The 18,191-nt window shown below is 46.0% G+C and overlaps 1 protein-coding gene across 1 annotated transcript in view; it reads left to right on the top strand.

Annotated features, from left to right (window-relative positions):
- Positions 1–10,322: 10,322 nt before the first annotated feature.
- Positions 10,323–18,191, top strand: part of LOC119181357 (TBC1 domain family member 2B) — a 199,220-nt gene continuing 191,351 nt past the window's right edge. Inside the window, exons 1-5 of the mRNA XM_037432577.2 lie at positions 10,323–10,998; positions 12,882–13,038; positions 15,352–15,571; positions 16,134–16,375; positions 17,015–17,142. Of these exons, the coding sequence (XP_037288474.2) occupies positions 10,637–10,998; positions 12,882–13,038; positions 15,352–15,571; positions 16,134–16,375; positions 17,015–17,142 (1,109 nt within the window). The 5' untranslated portion in view covers positions 10,323–10,636. The remainder of the gene's footprint in view (positions 10,999–12,881; positions 13,039–15,351; positions 15,572–16,133; positions 16,376–17,014; positions 17,143–18,191) is intronic.

Here is an 18,191-nt window from a genome sequence, read left to right as displayed (position 1 = left end):
ATTTCTTCCTTATGAGGTGATCCTATTATTTAGATATTTCGTTATGTGTACGATTACTTCATTTTGTGAGGGCCTTAAAAATATGTATGATATGGAGGATGGAGGAGGGCCAAACTTTTACTGAAGAATTGCCCCGAAATAGTGGAGTACAACTAATAGACATTTCCTGCTCCAAGATCTTCAGTATTGCTATTAGGTTTCTCCTCAAAGCCCCTGATGGTTGCGAAAAACGGTACATGTCTTGTCTTTAGTTGGCCCTCGTGCTGCTGTGTGAGCACTGTGACGCCTTGAAGCGCACAAACACACGCATTTTTGTTGTAGGTTATCCACTTGATGCGCGAGTCACTGCCACCGAACATATGGAAAAGTTTGTTGTGTTAAGTCCGAACATGGTTGCAGAATTCCATGAGAAGAAACGTAATGAATCGCGTATCTCATAGGCTAAAGAAAGTAGCATGTAGATACGGCGTTAATGTTGTTTTGTACGGCTGTCAATATCCGAGGTATAAGATTTGTGCCGCAGTGCAGACAAAGAATGATGGAATAAAATACAAGAAGCGGGCCGATATTTGTTTCTTGAAGCACATCAATAGAATCATTCATTGCTGTGCAAGTTTATTTTATGAGGCCCCTCTCAGCTGCAGTGGCTTCTACGTTGAAAAGACGTGCATTGACCCCGAATTATTGAAACTCAAGAGATGGCTAGCCGGAAGCTCCCCTTCTAATCCTTCTTTACATTGGTCCACCTCGGTTGAACAGCGCCTATATACGGTGCTCGGCTGCTGCTCCAAAGTTCGCGGATTTGATCCCTTGGTTACGAAAATGGCGCTCGCATTTAGATGGAGTCGAAATGTTCGACACCCGTGTACAGCGTGCTACGTCACCAGACGGTCGAATTTTCCGGAGCTCCCCGCTACGTGTCTCTCATAATAGACACATTTAGTTAAGCGCACGTAACTAGCCCACGTACGCAGCACTGCCACGGGAGAGAACTGCGCATGTGCAGTACGTAGCGTACCTATTTCAGAGAGGCGCGCGTACGCCCGAAACAAGATGCTGCGTATACGTAACGCAATGCCTACTACGCTACGTTCTCGCGAGATCTCGAAGAAACCAGAACGAGTGCACGTGGTGACAGCAGAGAGGCTTGGGAGGAGTACCTGCTCGACCTTGGATGCTCAACGCTCCTTGGTGAGGCGCGCTCGAGCAGCGGCCAACTCCATTGGCATCCCGGGGTCTTGCCACTCAATCATGCAATATGCCGCAACTCTCTGGTACATTTTCTGTAATAAAATGTTTCTACCACCACCACCAGCAGCAGAGGCGTTCGACGCAAACAGCAACAGCGGATCTGATTCAAGGCATGTGTATTTAACAATGAAAGGCGATGTTTTCATGACCGACAAGGTAAATTCAAGCGGTACGTTCGGCATCCTGATGGTCCAGGAGAAATCGCCTGACGTCCCACGAAAACCCTCAGGAATCGTCATCGATGGGCTGTGTGCGGGAACGCGTCTTTTTCTGCCAGGCATCTCCGCGAATGAACCCGTAAATAAAACGACAGCTTTGTACGTATACTTTTTTTCGAGGTGCAACGTAACACGCTTTGGTCGTTGTGCGAGATTTCACGCATTCAATGTGCTGGTAGTACGTCGTAAGGTCATGAATGTTCTTCGCGCAAATCACAGAGGCCACGCTGCCACTGGGACCTATAGCACACTTCTAGCGTGGGTGACGCTTATGAGCATCCCAAACCCTTGCATCTCGAATACGACTTGCCTAGTTGAGTGAAACGCATCAAGGTACGTTAAACGTAAAGTGCCGTTGCACGCTTCACTTGCAACGTGCGCAACTTCATTTTCACAGCGTATACGCAACTTGCCCATACGCCGAACTAAAAGTGTCTAATCATAACCCGATTTCGGTACGTATAACCCCATATAATATTATTTTGTTAATCTTCATGTACATGGCCGAGAATGTACGTGCACGAAAAGGTTCGAGAATGCGCAGTTTTGTATTGGAATGAACAGATGCATCTGACCATTGAGACCCCGATAATAGTAATATAGTGCATGCGTGAACCAACCGTCGTGATTAACTTGCATAAAAATGAAATCAAATACCTTAACAGTTATCTTCCATGTAGACCCCCACGTGCGCCGGACTGATAGGTTCGCATATCGCACGATCATGCGTAGATAAGTTTTCATGCCTTCTGCCCTTTCCACCGTTGTTCGCAGCTTCAGTTGTTAGTGAGCGTTTGGTGGGGTCCTGCGGGGCTTCCATCTTATGTTTATGTTTGCGCGCCTTGTCTTGTTGGATAGAAGCAGGGAGTGGTGTGCTTTATTATTGTATAACGAACGGCAGCGAAATCAGTTCGGAACGCCAATCATCATCATCATCGTCGCTCTGATTCCGTCCACTGCAAGTTGGTTGGTTGGTTGCGAAACTTTATCATATGGTCCTGCAAGGTGCGCGCAGCGGGTGACTCCCACGTTGGGACGGTCGCTCGGCGAGCCTGTTGGACGGCCCAAAGTTGGTCGGCCCGGAGGGATCTGCGTAGAGCCACCTGCCACTTGACCAAAGTAGTGTCGGGGTTAGCGTACATGCCTTGCACTCCCAGAGCATGTGCTCCAGCGTGGCTATACGTCCCCAGATACGGGGACAAGCGTCATTGGGGAACGCGTCTGGATGAATAGCGTGAACGGAGCTCAGGTTAGGGGTTGTGTCCGTCTCTGCAGTAGTCTGAGCCTAAGAGCCTGTGGCCTATTAAGTTTGAGATGAGGGCCACTGCAGGTACCACAGGACAAAGACATCTTCCATGTTTGTCCAATCAAACCAGTCATGTACATGCTGCGGCTACGTCATCCGTGCAACCTTGATTGATATGTGGGGTTTGACGTCCCAATCCGTGCAACCTTATTAAAGTAATTTTTGGCGCATTAGTAGAGTGCAATACCGCCGTCTCGAGAGGGCAACTCTTACCTCTAGGCGACGCTTGGTAAGCGAGAAAGCACACACACACACACAAAAAAAAACGTGTGAGGACGCCGCAGCGAGAGAGAGAGAGAGAGAGAGAGAGAGAGAAACCTCTTTATTCACAAAAGTATGGAGAAGGAGGGTGTGGGAGGAACACCTAGTCCGGGGTCCCTGGGACGACTTCAGCGACGAGTCAGGCCCGCTGTATCAGAGCTCGGAGGACCTCGGGAAGTCCATCGCGGAGAGCATCATCCCACAGCTCCTCGTTACGTAAAGTGTCAAGGAAAGCAAGGTAAGGGAGCTAGGGAAGATGTTCGCAGTGCACTCGATCGAGACATGGAAGGTCGTGGGCGAGTTTCCACAGCCGGGGAAACGGTCTGCGTAGCACTGCGGGTAGAACTTATGAAGTGATACTAGATTGGCAAGTGTTTTTTGGTCTGTAGCTGGAGATTCCGGTCGAAAACAACGTTACGCGCTAGGTTTTAAAGGCATTCGCTGGGTTCTACGTAACTTCTATTCGATAAAAATGGAGGTACATTGTAATCGGTGGGTACCACAGAGTTGGCACATACGAAGTTTCGGAAAATTTCATCGAGCGAACGTCGCCAAAAGACGAAAAATAATTTTAACGTCACGTGCGGACGATTTTGTCACTAAATTTAAAGGTGAGTCTTGAACCTTGATTTTCTCCGCTAACTATGAACTTATGATAGCTATACGAGTATGATATCCCGCCATTTGTTTCTTTGTGTTTGCGGTGAGAGGTCTACGACACCAACGTTCCTGCGGGGTGCACAAGCATCCTGCAGCCTGCTGACATGTATTTGAATAGGCCATTCAAGACCACCTCGCGTCCTTTGTGGCAACAGTATGTGCGTAGGAAGCAGGAACACCGAAAGGAAGCTTGAAGAAAATGTCGCGGCAACATGTGCGAGATAGTGGCACGGTCCTTCAAGGAATGCGGCATTGTAGTAAAGCCATCGATGGCCCTGAGGACGGCGACCTGCGCAACGGACTGGCCCATGTTGGAGCTGTGGTGCCGTAGGGTTCCTAAGGTCCCTATAGGAAAGTTCCTCGATGCGCGCGCCCCCCTCCGCTGCATCGAGGAACCCTAAGGAGACCACGGCGGACTTTAAGCAGAACGCTGCAACCTGTTTTTCGCAAGTGACTCGGAGGTATCTTTCGATGCTTTTGAAAGCTATTAAAAGCTACAACAAATTGTGGGCCTAAATAAAGTTCACTGTAATAAATTTTTATTAATCCATGCGCACTACGTTTTTTTTTCTGGCGTGAAATATTTTGCCGCCATCTTGAATTTTGGTGCCGTTCCAAGATTGCACACCTCTCTCGCCACTTAAACCTGCAATTACGACTTCGTTTTTTTTTTGGGGGGGGGGTTATCTTGAATTTTGGTGCCGTTCCAAGATTGCACACCTCTCTCGCCACTTAAACCTGCAATTACGACTTCGTTTTTTTTTTGGGGGGGGGGGGGTTATTCGAAAATTGACGGTATGTTCAACCTCGTTTACAAGAGTCTCGTAGCACTATTATTATTAAGCATCAACGTAGCAAAACGCTGTTGCAGTGCCAACACCGCGCTGTCCTCAATGATTGATTAATTTATTGATATGTGGGGTCTCACGTCCCAAAACCACCGTATGATAATGAAAGGCGCTGTAGTGAAGGGATCCGGAAATTTCGCCCGCCTGGAGTTCTTTAACGTTCACCCAAATTTGAGCACACGGGCCTACAGCATGTTCGCCTCCATCGAAAATGGAGCCACCGCATCTATAGGATTCGATCCCGCGACCTGCGGGTCAGCAGCCGAGTATACCTTAGCCACTAGACCACCGAGGCGGGGCACCATGCCGCCCTGTGCTACCGAGGCTGCATAACTATCATCATCGGCTACTTTTAATTACACCATAGAAACACGCACAGAACGACCAATAATCAGACCGACAAAAAAGAAATATAAAAAGAAACAGAGCGCCAACGTAGCAATCAACAACTGCGGCATTCCTGCGTGTTTGTACCAACCCACACACTCGCAATCGATGTATGTACGATCGCCGCGCAGACGCAATCGTCGTGCCTGTTGAAGCGTTCGGCGCACGATTTCCGCATCGAAGTGGCGCCGTATTCCTCATTGTTCTTCGGCGTGTTTCACCTGCTGGAGCCAATCGCCCCATCACGCCGGTAGCCTTGACAGCCGGCAGGCTTCCGCCGCTATACTTGTGGTGCGCCCGCATTAAATACAGTATATAGCTGTGTATGGCAGTGCGCGCGCGTATATACCATGGTTCCATGCAGTTCTGTCTCATTTATATGCAGCGGCGTGCTCGACGAAACAGCGCACTTCCGCGTAAAGCTATGTTCATAGAACCTCTCTCTCTTTTTTTTTCTCAATCGATAAAAGGCTAATGACGGCTCATGGTCTCCAGCGTGTAGAGGCGCTCTGGGAAAATTTACGAAAATGCTTAGTATAGAAAACGTGTCCTAAATGGTAGACACGTGCTAAAGAGTGCAATAAGTTGCGCAGTAAGATTAAAATAATCTCACCTACAACTCTGTAAAGAAAGTGCTCTTCAAGGGGTGGTTATATCATTTGAAGAGCGGAACGAAAAATTTCAAGAATCCGTCCAGTGCAAGTGGAGTTACAAAGGTTTGTTGCATGCTGCAATTTCATTATCTCTTCTCTAGTCCAGACGAAAGCGCTGAAAGCTAAGCAGGGAGGGGTGGCAGGGCAAAAAAAACTACCGCGCCTCGTGACCTTGAGCACTTTTTTTTCTTCGAATGCGCGGCTTTTTCCGTGTGATTGCGCGCGCACGCGTGGACAAGTAGCGGCCTCCCACGGATATCTCGGTAATTTGATTTTTCGGTCACAGACGCACAGCTGATTTTTCCGCTCACCGCCAACGGGGCTGACGCCAGCGGCGGGTTTTCTGCGACACGAGCTCTTTAACGCTATCGCGTTAATACATTAATACATGCGCGCGCGCGTGTTTGTCCGCCCGCCTGTCTGTGCGTGTTTTAAACAACGGGTGTGTGTGACGAAAGAAAATTACGCCAGTTCCTGTCGTTTTGTACTAATGACCCTGACAGTAACTTTTTAGTACAAGCAAACTCGAAGGGGACTTTAAATAAAGCTGTTAGAATTAAGCGGAGTTCGATTTTGCTGACAAATATCGTGCCACATTTCAAGGCAGAACCCAAAGAAGCCACTGAACACGTTACCGGTGCTAACTTAACAGCAATATTTGGATTGCTTAGCTTTAGTTCTTCCCCAGTGCATGGTAGCCAACTGTTTCCCGGTTGAACCCCTCTGCATTTCCGCATCATATCTCTCTCTCTCTCTCTCTCTTAGTTTTAGTTAGAGGAAATGGGGAGAAACGTATAGTCTTTGTGATAATCAAGTAAAAAATACAGTCTGTGATAAACCGGGGTCAGATGCCGCAAATAGATCGTTGGTAAAATTGCAGGAGCTTTCGTCGTGTCTAGAAGCGAGACGCTATGAGCTTCGCCACGTTACGCCGGGTGATATGAGATTTCACCGTCCAACAGAGTATGCTGACTGCTTAATATAACGGGACTGATTCTAAAGTTCAAGGTCGTTATACCATTGGATTATAGGACGTTGAAACTTATGGACTCGTGGTTCGAGCACTTCCATTCGAGTCATCCAAGAACGTTTTATTCAAGCGCTTCCAAGGATGTTTTCCCGCTCTGAAGCTGTGTGACCACTCTATCGCTAATAAGTTATATGTATAAATTCATTATACAATATATGGCACCTGGGTACTATACCTAGTATACAGGTTGCTTTGGTACTATACGTTCCGTATACTATAACAAATCTAAAATGACTTCAGAATGTTTTAGTTTCCTCGGAAACTAAAAAGAAGACGGCTCCTGTAAATTGTGAAAACTAAGCGGGACTTGTACGCGCGACTTGACAGTATATTGGCGACCGTTAGCTTTACGTGCGTTCGTACGGACGCACGTACATATGGCGTTACACACGTGATTCAGAGCTGCTTCGCATCTAAAAAAAATAGGCGGCTGTACAGTTCCGGAACAAAGCCCAAGTCAAGACAAAATTTATTCATATTATTAGAGCCTAAAACAAACCAATTAAGGCACGGATCACCACATACGTATTCTTATGTTAGGTTTTCGTCGCACCCGCGTTTCCTTCCGAGTACGAAAAAGGAAACAAACACAGCAGGGGAGAACTCGGAACTTCGCACTCGCGCACACTGTTTGTTGAGCTTGCACCACTTTCAGGCACAACACAAACGTCCGATTGCAACTTCGTCGCATCAAGATAGTCGTAGGTACCTTTTGTAGCGATGCAAATTCACAAAAACCATATTTACGATGACTTATGCGCAACAGCACGAATCTACAGAACACGCACTGGAGCACAGAAACCAAGCGAAAAAGTGCTGCTGCACAACGGAAGATGAAGTCAACGCTGCAAAGTTCACGAAGAAAACAGACAACGAAGACTGAGCATGTAAGCAAGCTCACACGCGCTATACAGAAAGTGCGCATGCATGGCTCACCGCTCCCTTTGTTTTTTTTCGTACAACGAGATATATGCAAGCACCATCATCTCTCCAGAAGAGTGCTGCCCGCAGGCACACTCCTCGCTGTGCAGTGCCCAAGCTGTCACTCCCAGATTGCTCGAAGCAAGCACCTATAACTGACCCCGAATGGTTCCCAATCTCGTACTGCCCTCTGTGTGATGTTTATGCAGGCTTCGAGCATGTATTGTGCGGCTGCGGCTTTGCCGGTCCCCCTTTCCACCAACACGAAATGAAGAATCTCATTAAAAGGACCCTAAAGTCAACTATTAAATCAACGTTGATTGTTGAAATAGTGGTCCAGAAACCCCGTAGTATCCCTTTTGTGCCAAGCAAAGGCCTATTTTAAAATAAAATCACGTTTTAGTGGTTCGCATCAGGCTAGCGCACTTCAAATTACCCGCCTCAAAAAGCGGACCGACCAGACCGTCTCACGTCACTGTTAGCGTGCAGAACATTACCCGGCTTTACTGCGCTTAGTAGCAGCAGACGGAAAGCAGCGGGAGCCACAGCAGCAACAATGGCCAATGATAAATTTTCCGCCATTGGCTCCAAGATTGCAGACGTTTTTTGGTTCAACTGGTCCCCGCTAGATGGCATTACTTGTCCAGTGTAACTACACGAATATTGAATTTTCGAACCACTCGCGCCATTCTCCATACTAACGTCCGGCGGTTCTTTTTTCCATGAATCAAACAGCAACGAATATGCAGCATTTGATTGCGTCGCTTGATGCACGGAAAGCTATTTATTTAGGGAAGCTAGATCGATTACTAGTGATTAATTGTAGGTGGACCGTCTGATGTCATCGGGATCATTCTGAGAATGTCCTACTGCGGCGCATGCATTCTTGTGCATTTACCTTAATTTCTCGGTAAGTAAGGCAGTGTTAATAATAATTTTGTCGTTTTAGATGTTCTCATACACTGAGCTTTCACTCTGACGAAAATTGTCACTTGACTTCAGTGTTTCTTTAAGGCCCAGAACCTGGCCGCACAGAGGGCCCACGTGAGGGCGGTCACGTTTAACCTGAGCTTGCCCGACTGGACCTAGCCAGGTAATTGATTGGTTGATTTGGGGGGTTTAACGTCCCAAAACCACCATATAATTATGAGAGACGCCGTAGTGGAGGGCTCCGCAAATTTCGACCACCTGGGGTTCTTTAACGTGCACCCAAATCTGAGCACACGGGCCTACGACATTTCCGCCTCCATCGGAAATGCAGCCATCGCAGCCGGGAATCGAACCCGCGACCTGCGGGTCAGCATCCGAGTACCTTAGCCACTAGACCACCGCGGCGGGGCCTAGCCAGGTAACGTCGAGCTAACTCACGTTTTTTGTGTGCGAAATGAAGTTGTTTCAATCATTCACTTACACAAGAATTTGCTCCCACAAGGCCATTTCGTGGATAAGTGTGGGCTGTGTTCTTTGTTACATGTTTTTGTGAAAGCCGTTCATCATGCGACGACTTTCTGGAACTGATTTTGGCACTTAGAAACCTTCTAGTTGTTTGTACATATATAAAAAAAAACGTTTCCCCAATTTTTAAGAAACCCAAATTTAGGAGCTCCATATACGGGTAATTTCAGGAAATCTAACGTGTGGTTTCTTAGGATGTTTTTTATGCTCGCTATCACCACGTTGTTTTATATTAAAGTTCTTTGTAGGTTTCATTACGCAAAAAATAGCATGCTATTGAAGACACCTTTTCTAACTCATCACATATGTAATAGAAGATGCGCATAAAGATAAAATAATTTGGAGAGGAATTGCACCACAATGTCACACTTGCATGTGAAATTAAGGCCTTATGTGAAATACATTCGTATCACTTTGTTCGATATCGTTGATTTAGCAGAAAATTTATATAAAAAAATGCACGATGCTGAGATTTTATTCATTGAAGCGCTGACGTCAACAGAATATGCATTTCAGATGATCTTGAATGCTTGTTCCTAAAAAGAGTTTTGAAGTCCGTATTCTGTACTCAATGCAAGGATGCATCCTTGGCGCAGCCAGCAATGGTTCTCAAAGAACATGTGAGGGAGATGAACGGACCTTGATTTATCCGAACAAACAATTCACACATTTTCACTACGCTCGCTGACAGAATACCTTGCCAAGGAATTAAATAAATGTACCCCTTCGCCTGTTTTGATTACCTGGTGTATGATTGGCACAGTTTGCCGTTATAGAATCATGTGGCCGCCACGTAATGGTGTCACTGGTCGTGAAGATGCCGGACATTCGTACTTATATACACATTAGTTATCTAATTCCTTCTTGTAACCAACTACTGAAACTGAAATAATAAAATAATATCGTCGAACTGGTGGACGCGTCACTGAACCTACTCTTGCTTGTCGTACACTCTAACAAAGGAATGAATATATTCTAGTTAAAGTAGAATGTCCGCGCTTACTGGAAGCATGATTCACCGCTGCTAAGGTGGATTCTAGCCACCCTACCGAAGGCGCGCCCCGCCGCTGCTGCCGCCAACGCGCGAGCTGCGACCGGCGGATGCAAAAAAATGGCGGTTGCGCTAGCAGACAACGAGATTGTCCTTGCCCTGAGAAAACACTCGTATCTAGGTATTCTAAGCTAAGCTACCTTAAATAAAACTTAAATATAATTTAAACCAATTTTATTTACAGTACTAAAGTATGAGTAGTCTCAATGACAGTATTCAATTAATAAATATTGAATACGAAACTGATTACACTTGCTATCGTCCCATTGGCCGACAAAACTGGATGCACGTGGGCGTGTGCATCGCAGCTGTAAACATGAAAGTGATCGCGAGGATCTTGACACGGTAAGCGCGGTCCGAGTTCCCCTTCGGGCACCATATAATGTGTCGCGGCGCGCTCGAAACAACGGCACCCAAGGACGAAACGATTCCCCGAGCCGAACGTGTAACGTCGTGACCCCTCGCGGTCTCGATCGCGTCTCGTTGCCGACGTCGACGTTGCTTGGGTGGTCAGTGTCACTGGCTTCCTACGGGTCCGTCTCCGATTACTTTCCCGACTGCGCGCCTCGCTGTCGGGCAGTGGAATGCGCCCGAAATGGCCAGCGACAAAGGTGACTGCAGCGGTGGAGACGGTGGTGACAGCAACGTGATCGCTCTCTCCAACGAAGACGACTGCGCGGCTGCCGGTGGCGAGTTGTCGCAGCCTAGCGTGTCCGCGCCGGCGTCACGGTCCGCAGCGCCCAGCATTCAGCTGTGCGGCTTCCTGAACAAGCTGAGCAGCACGAGCCTGGTCAAAGTCTACAAGCGCCGCTGGTTCGAGTTCGCCGAGAGCAACTGCAAGCTGTACTACTACCGCGATCCGGACGATGCGAACCCCATAGGCGAGATCGACATCAAGTCGGCCAGTTTCTACCTCGACGTTACCAACTGGGAAAAGCCGGGCGTATTCGTGATCCGGTGAGTTCTCACAAAGTGGTGTCGGTCTCCGACACAAGCGTGCCGACGAGTCGCTAGAGTCACTCGCGGCGTTGGCTGAGCTTCTGTCGTGGTTTGACAGGTTCTCGAGTAGCGCAGACCCACGCCGTATTAACCTACTTCAGATACTGATCGCTTTCGTCTCACTCGGCCACCTGCTAGCATAGCCAGATGTCAGTGTGACGTGTCTGTGACTGACACTTTCCAGTTTGAGCGCCAAGTTGACTGCCCGCTGTTTGATTGCGCCGAAGATCGCAATACCGTGTTGCTACGGCAGGGAAGCTTGCCAAGTGTCAGTTTGAAACATAAAAGAAGCGACCTTTTCAAAACGTTCATGTCGCTGTACACGCGCGAACCTATCATGCCGAGCGATTGGCATTGACGCCTCCCCTACGAAACGAGTTGCACAAGTACAATCGATAACAGTATCGATTGATCGCGCGATTCGTATTGAACCGATTGTTCACAGGTGAGGGTGAAAGAGGGTTCGCGACTGAAGCGAATCAAGTCATTTCGCTTCCGGAGCTGCGATCGTTCTGTGCACGTAAGCCGCGCCGGGAAAGTTGATGCTTCATTTTGTTTTAATATTTTTTTTCTCTCGTCGATCGACACCTACGACTGCTCGGCGTTTCTTCTTTTGGAGATCGCCGAGTTTGCCGTCGCGTTGCCCGCGCCTTCGCCGCCCGCCGACATTCCTTGAATTATTTATTCGATCGGTACACGTTCGCCTAGCCACACCTCTCAACTGCGAGCCGCGAAAGAAAGAAAGAATCAGCTTTGCGCAAGAGTCCTGCGCGTCTTCAGATTTCTGTCTACCTCGGATTATGTTCCTGCGAACGCCCACATTTTACTTTTTTTTTTCAATGCGTGGCACCTCTAACGTGCTTCAATGGTTGAAAGTAGAGGCTTTAGAAAAAATGTGGCTTTTCGTCTATTGCGTACCACCGACTAAATCACACTCTTGGTACTGACAACACCGAAACACGATATCACCGAAAAACTCTTTTTCTAGTTGCATGTCTGTATGCATATCTAATGTTGCTTTCCATAGTAGCTAGACCACAAGTTGTGCCACTTGGTTGGGATGCATCTTGAACTTCGTGACAGTGCAACACTAGACACAGGCGAAACAGAATGCTGTTCACTTTCCTACGTTTTTCCCATGCAAAGTGTTGTGCTGCTACAAACTTAAGATGCATACAGGTTTATACGCTAGAATACTTCCAAAGTAGACTTTGCAATGGGATTTCGAGACATGTAACAGTCCAGTCTTTGTGATCTGTAAACACAAAAAGTGGATAAGACAACATGATTAAATAGCGAATTCAACAATAGCAGGCATGTATGCTTGGGCAGACGTTCCAGGATTGTGGAAGCTGTACTCAGGATCTGGGAGCGGAATCTTGCAATGAAGTGGTGAAATGAAGCTATGACAGATCAGAAATGTTTTTGAGTGTACTGCCCAATGCGTCTTTTTGAAGAAAGGAAAAAACACCTCAATTATGTTCCTGCAGATGGCATCAGGATTCTGGAAATGCTCGTGTACTGTGCACAATAATGAATGTCTCGTGAACTCTGAACCGGCTGTCACAAGGTCACTACTTGCAATTTGCTACAGACATGTTCACGCTAGTATGCTTTAGATTGATAAATATATCACCTCTTTTTTGGTGCGATGCATCTTTTCCGTTCCAAAATGCAAACTGCAATGACTCTACAAATCTTATTAGGTTGACTGGCTACAATGTTTTCACATGTGCTACATTTATAGTCTTTTTTTTCTTTTAGCTTTTATTCATTGACCCTTGTTATGCGGGACAGGCAAACCATGTCTTTTTGATTTTTCTGGCACGGTGGTTTTGTAGAACGCCTCAGCGGCAGTACCATTTGGAAGCCAAAGACCGCCAGGCGAGCTTGTACTGGCTGCAAGAACTGCAGCGGCATCGTCGAGCGTTCAGCCTTCAGAGGAATCTCAACCTGAAACACAGCCGCTCGGTCTCCGAGACATGTTCATCTTCGCAGGTATGTGCACCCGTATGAAAGCGATGAAGTTTCTGTAAAGCTGTGAATGTCTCTCCATCATGGCAACCTTACTTTGTTTCTTTGTACATCCTGATATGTGAAGAGTGAATCGAGACACAGACGAGATCAGGCATATACAAATGTGTACGTACAGTTCATCATGGCAACCTTACTTGTTTGCTTTGTATATCCTGATATGTGAAGAGTGAATCGAGACACAGACCAGATCAGGCAAATACATATGTGTACGTACAATTGCACTTAATACGAATTGCAACACGGAAGTGCATGGCCTCACAAGTCCAAAGATTGCACGTGGCTTTTGCTAGCCCTCATTTCCACAACTCATTGCAGTTGCCACATGAAAACGGGGCATGCATGTGGGGATGATCCTAAATGAAAAAATATAGTTTAGTGGCGGAAAACGAGGGCAAGTTGAAGCTGTGCTATTTGTTTTAACCATAGTCGTTGGGGCCCAGAGAGGCCTTGTTTGGATGACCTAAGCACGACAGCCAATTGACTCTCTGTCTTGAGAAGTAGTCCTGCCCATGCACTCAGCAATGTACTCCAAAGGGGGGGGTCACCGGCTATACTGCTCGTGACATCAGCTTCTGTTCATCTGCTTTTGAGAAGGAAATGCCGCATACTTCTTAAGTTGAGTGTGGATATGTCTTAGTAGTTTAGCCTTGAGAGCTTCTGAGCTACCTGTATTTTAACTGAATGTTCATTCCTGACTGAATCTTGAAAAAAAAAAAAAAAAACTAGTCCATACGAGCAGAAAATTGGGGGAAAGAAAAACAAAGCAGAAAGCCATCTGATATATAAGGCTATTATCTATAGAGAGATGCAATATGTCTGGAACCAGATACTCTTATGGTATCAGTGAGTAAGCCGGGGACAAGTGGGGGAGGGTTTAAGGCACACCCCTGCTTCCCCGTTACTGCTGCTAACAGAGGCGGCTAAAGCATGCTGGGATGCACTTGAAAGCACACCGTTCCACTTATTATCTTAACTATCTGACGTTGAACTACGTCTTTCACATGGCATCTCAGCTGCAAGAAGTAAGCAAGATGACTTCCCAAAGCACTCTTGAGAGATACAGGCTTACTAAGTGAAACTTGAGAACAACGTGCGGCCAAGCCTAGATAGTTGCAGTTTGTAGACCGACCAAACAAACATTCTCTGGCATTCTTCCAGGCTTACCTGGGTTCTTGTAAGCAGGAACAGCATCCAAGATAAAAAAAAAAAAAAACCTCTAGTGATAAGAAGAGGGTCCGTCTTTAGGAAAGCCGTCCTTATCTGTCATTCATTCTTTCCTGGAGACGGGGCAGCTATGTTTATGCCCCTGCTGTCGTCTGAGAGGCGGGCGACGTGGATTGCAGTTGGCACCTGAAACCTTCCTTTATTTTTTCCGTCATTCATTGGGCTTGTTCAGGTGAGCGCTGACTGGTTATCACTTTATAAGAGCTTCATGAACTGTTGTTAGTATCAACGTGGGATTCGTCAGAGTGCGAGTTGGTGGGAATGTCCGAATAGATGTGTAACAAACAGCTTGCATGCATATGAAGATCACACAGCCTTGCGTTCTTATCCTGGAAGTAGCAAGACCTCACCCTTCAACGACAGAAACATTTGTACAGCTCACATCCTTGTGCGGTATCTTTTGAACCATGATTTGAACCAGGCTGTGAGTTTGAAGTGTTAAAACGTTAACCCAGTTCACTTGTCTAGACATATCTTAACTGAGACAGCATGTGTGTAATCATTTGTGTGTCAAAGCATACACTTGAAGAAGCACGGGCATTACTGTGTAGAGAACACTATAATTTCTGTGATATTGCAGATTGGCATCAGTTAACATCTCTTGCTTTATCAAAAGCCTGTCACTAGGATTTATCAGATCTGTATATCAGACCTTAATCTGATTACTACTGCTGCCTGCTGACGTACAAGAAGCCATAGTTGTTTTCGTCTATGAAGCAGGAAAACAACTGCTGTTGGCGAAAGGCTGAGATCAGGATCCCTCAGCAATAGGGAGCAGCACACTCCACTAACATGCTGATCTGTGCTACTGCTCTTATTATGGCCAGTCGATTATGACGTTCAGCTCAGGCTCTTGACTACCGATGGAGCCTGAGAAGTCTCATGGGCATGGAATAGTTACACTGTCCCAGCCCCGGTTACTGTGATAAACGCGGACTGTAGCTTGAAATAAACCGACACCCGACCTTCCTATTTCATCTGTGTGTTCTGTCTCAATATCGACGAGTGGCCGTACGTAAATACGGTGGGCGACGGCAACTATCATTGCAGGCGACAAGTGGACTTCTGCACAAGAAGCCACCACAGGCTGAGGAAGTGTCCGGAAGCGAGGAAACTGACCGAGGACTGCTCTTATCACCGGTCGAGTGCCCCGCGACCGTTGTGGGAGAGCACGTCGCCGTGCAGGCGCCGCCAGCTCCCCCTGCCTCAAACGTGCTCTCCAATTTCAAACACTCATTTCAAAAGAAGCAACGGTCTCTCAGCAGCGACGGTGAGTGCCAACACCAGGTTCATTTAAAGAATAGGCAGTCCTTGTGGAATATCTCTGCACTGTCCTTTTTTAAAAACACTTGACTATTGCACTTGGTAGTTTTTATCACTTGGCAGTTTTTATCTGTCTTTTTTAAGAGTTGGATGTCTAAAAGAAACTAGTACACCAGCTACCAGAATGCTAGCTATCAGCAGGTAACTCGCATGCAATTTGAGTTGGTCACTAAATTTGGGTTATGAAGAAGTATAGCATGACTGATGGTAGAGTAATTGGAGAATAATTTTCCCTGTAATTACAATTATTACCTGTAGAATTCACTATAATTTGTTGTAATGTTGCTGCTTGCTTTGAATTAAGTTTCCAGTGCTTTGGCATAAAATTATGTATATTTCTGCATTTGTTGAAAATCAATTTTAATGCATGTTGCAGTGGAATAAAGAGATAATTTGTTTGGTTTCACTTGTGGCTGCTTCTATCTAGTATCTAGGCAGAGCGACACAAGAACGCGTCCCAGCATTTCATGTCATGCGCCATTTCCCAGCATGTTCAAAACATTTTGCAGACGGGAAAACTGAAGGACTGAGCCACTTCTACACGGGAGAAGAGGACGACAGTTATGAGTACGAAGACTGCGATACACCATTGTCGCCTTCCAAGCTAAAGTCGCCCGCGGTCTTCACGTCTTTCAAGAAGAAGCTGCAGGACTCGTTTCGGGCTCGGCCTAAGGTAGAAGTCGAGATGTTCACATCAGCTCCACCGATTCTGCGAAAGCTCCATGAAGGAGTGTGTTGCAAGTGCAAAGAGGTATGTAGTAGAAGGCTGGAAGGTAAATTGATGTGGGAACTCTCATTCCAATTCAAATGAAATTCTGCCACAAATTTTCAGTTTTTTTTTTAATGAAATGCCAAGCTCATAAGAGCCTAGAAAATGTATTGGTGAGCTTAAGTGTGCCCTGATAAGGCAATTAGAGTATGTCTTTCAAAGCTACTTTCTGTTATTGTCATATATAGTTTTGTCATATATACAGCATTACGAATAATTGCTTACAAGGAATTCTCGGATATAACAAAGTGTCTCACTGGGGCCAGTTGATTGTGCTCGTTTAAGGTCAACAGCGCAAAAATAACTCACGGCGAACAGAAAAAAGACGGGACAAGCGCTTTCTTATTTTTTTCCTGTTGGCCGTGTGTTATTTTCGTGCTGTTAACCTTAAGCTTTAGATGTATCGCAGTATTTTCATGGCAGACGTCACTGTTATACTGTGGTTTGATTGTATAGATATGTGAGCGCATGCTGAAATAAATGGGTCTTGCTTGGCTTGTGTTGAATGCGTATGTTGTCCACAGCTGCACTGTGCATTGACACTGTAATTGTCTTCAGTATCGTGTATCTGACTTATTTCCTGCTTGTCGTTGACTCTTTTCGCGTCGTCCTTGTTTTAAGTTTGAACGCGAAACAAGTGCCTTACGTGAAGAGCTGCAGTGTAAAGACGATGAGCTGACAGCGAGCAAGGAAGTGATCAAGGTCCTCCGTCAGCAGCTGGAGCTGGGAAGCAGGGAACAAGAGACACTGTGAGCTGTTCTTTTTGTTAAGCAATGTTTCTGAATGACCACATTACTATCTCATTGAAATCCTGCTTCCTAACGTACACTCGAATCCCGATATAATGAATGCGGATATAATGCATTATTTGTTATAACGAAGTAAGTTAAGAATACTCTTGCAATATATATAGTGTTCAGAATATACCTATATAAGGAATTTTTGGATATAACGAAGTTATAAGTTACTATGCTACAAGAAGCAACTTTTTTATAATGAGGTTTGAGTGCACTACATTCAGATTATAGCATGCATTGTTGTCTGGGACTGATTAAAAGTAGTGATCATGCAAACAAGGGGTTGGCAGAAGGGATCGGCAACTTCTACACTTCTTAATATTGCACTTTCATCACGTGTAACTTGGTAAAGGTGCCATGACACCCAAATTTTCATCTTAATCACTGTTACGTGGGTTAATCCTTGTGCATTCAAACATAAACTGGCAAAATTTCAAAGCATTTGGTCAAGCACCTAACTTGACTATTGTGACAAACGCGCGAGCGGCCTAAGGGTAGGGCAAGACCATTGTACTCGTAAGGCGAAATTTAACGAGCCGTTCACTTTCCGAGCGCCTGCATTTCTCTGAGCGATTTTCCTCTATGGTAAGTAGCACGTGCTATCGAGCTGTTTCATCTTTTTTCAGCTTGGCACTGAAAGTAAACAATTTGTGCCGGCCGAAACTTTGGTAGGAGACAACTGCTCCACTATATGGAGCACATGACGTCACTCGCGCCATTAGCTGTAAATATTTTTTACAGTCTGTTTTCCATTTATATACAGGCACTACACTTCTATTTTTTCGCTGTAAGCCCTAAATTGCTATGTGACCATATCATGGCCTCTTAAAAACAGGATCAGTTTTATTTCAGTACAAGTTACACAGATGTGTCGATACCAGTAGTGAAGCCAGAAATATTTCTCCGTGGGGGGTGGTCTAACTATGCTTTTCTTATGCTTGTGCATGGGTTTGTAGGTATTTGTGTATATATACACGCACAAAATTAAAAATCTTTAAGGA

This window comes from Rhipicephalus microplus, chromosome 10 (assembly GCF_043290135.1).
Source record: "Rhipicephalus microplus isolate Deutch F79 chromosome 10, USDA_Rmic, whole genome shotgun sequence".
NCBI classification, from domain to species: Eukaryota; Metazoa; Arthropoda; class Arachnida; order Ixodida; family Ixodidae; genus Rhipicephalus; species Rhipicephalus microplus.
This window is presented reverse-complemented; position numbering and strand designations above follow the sequence as displayed.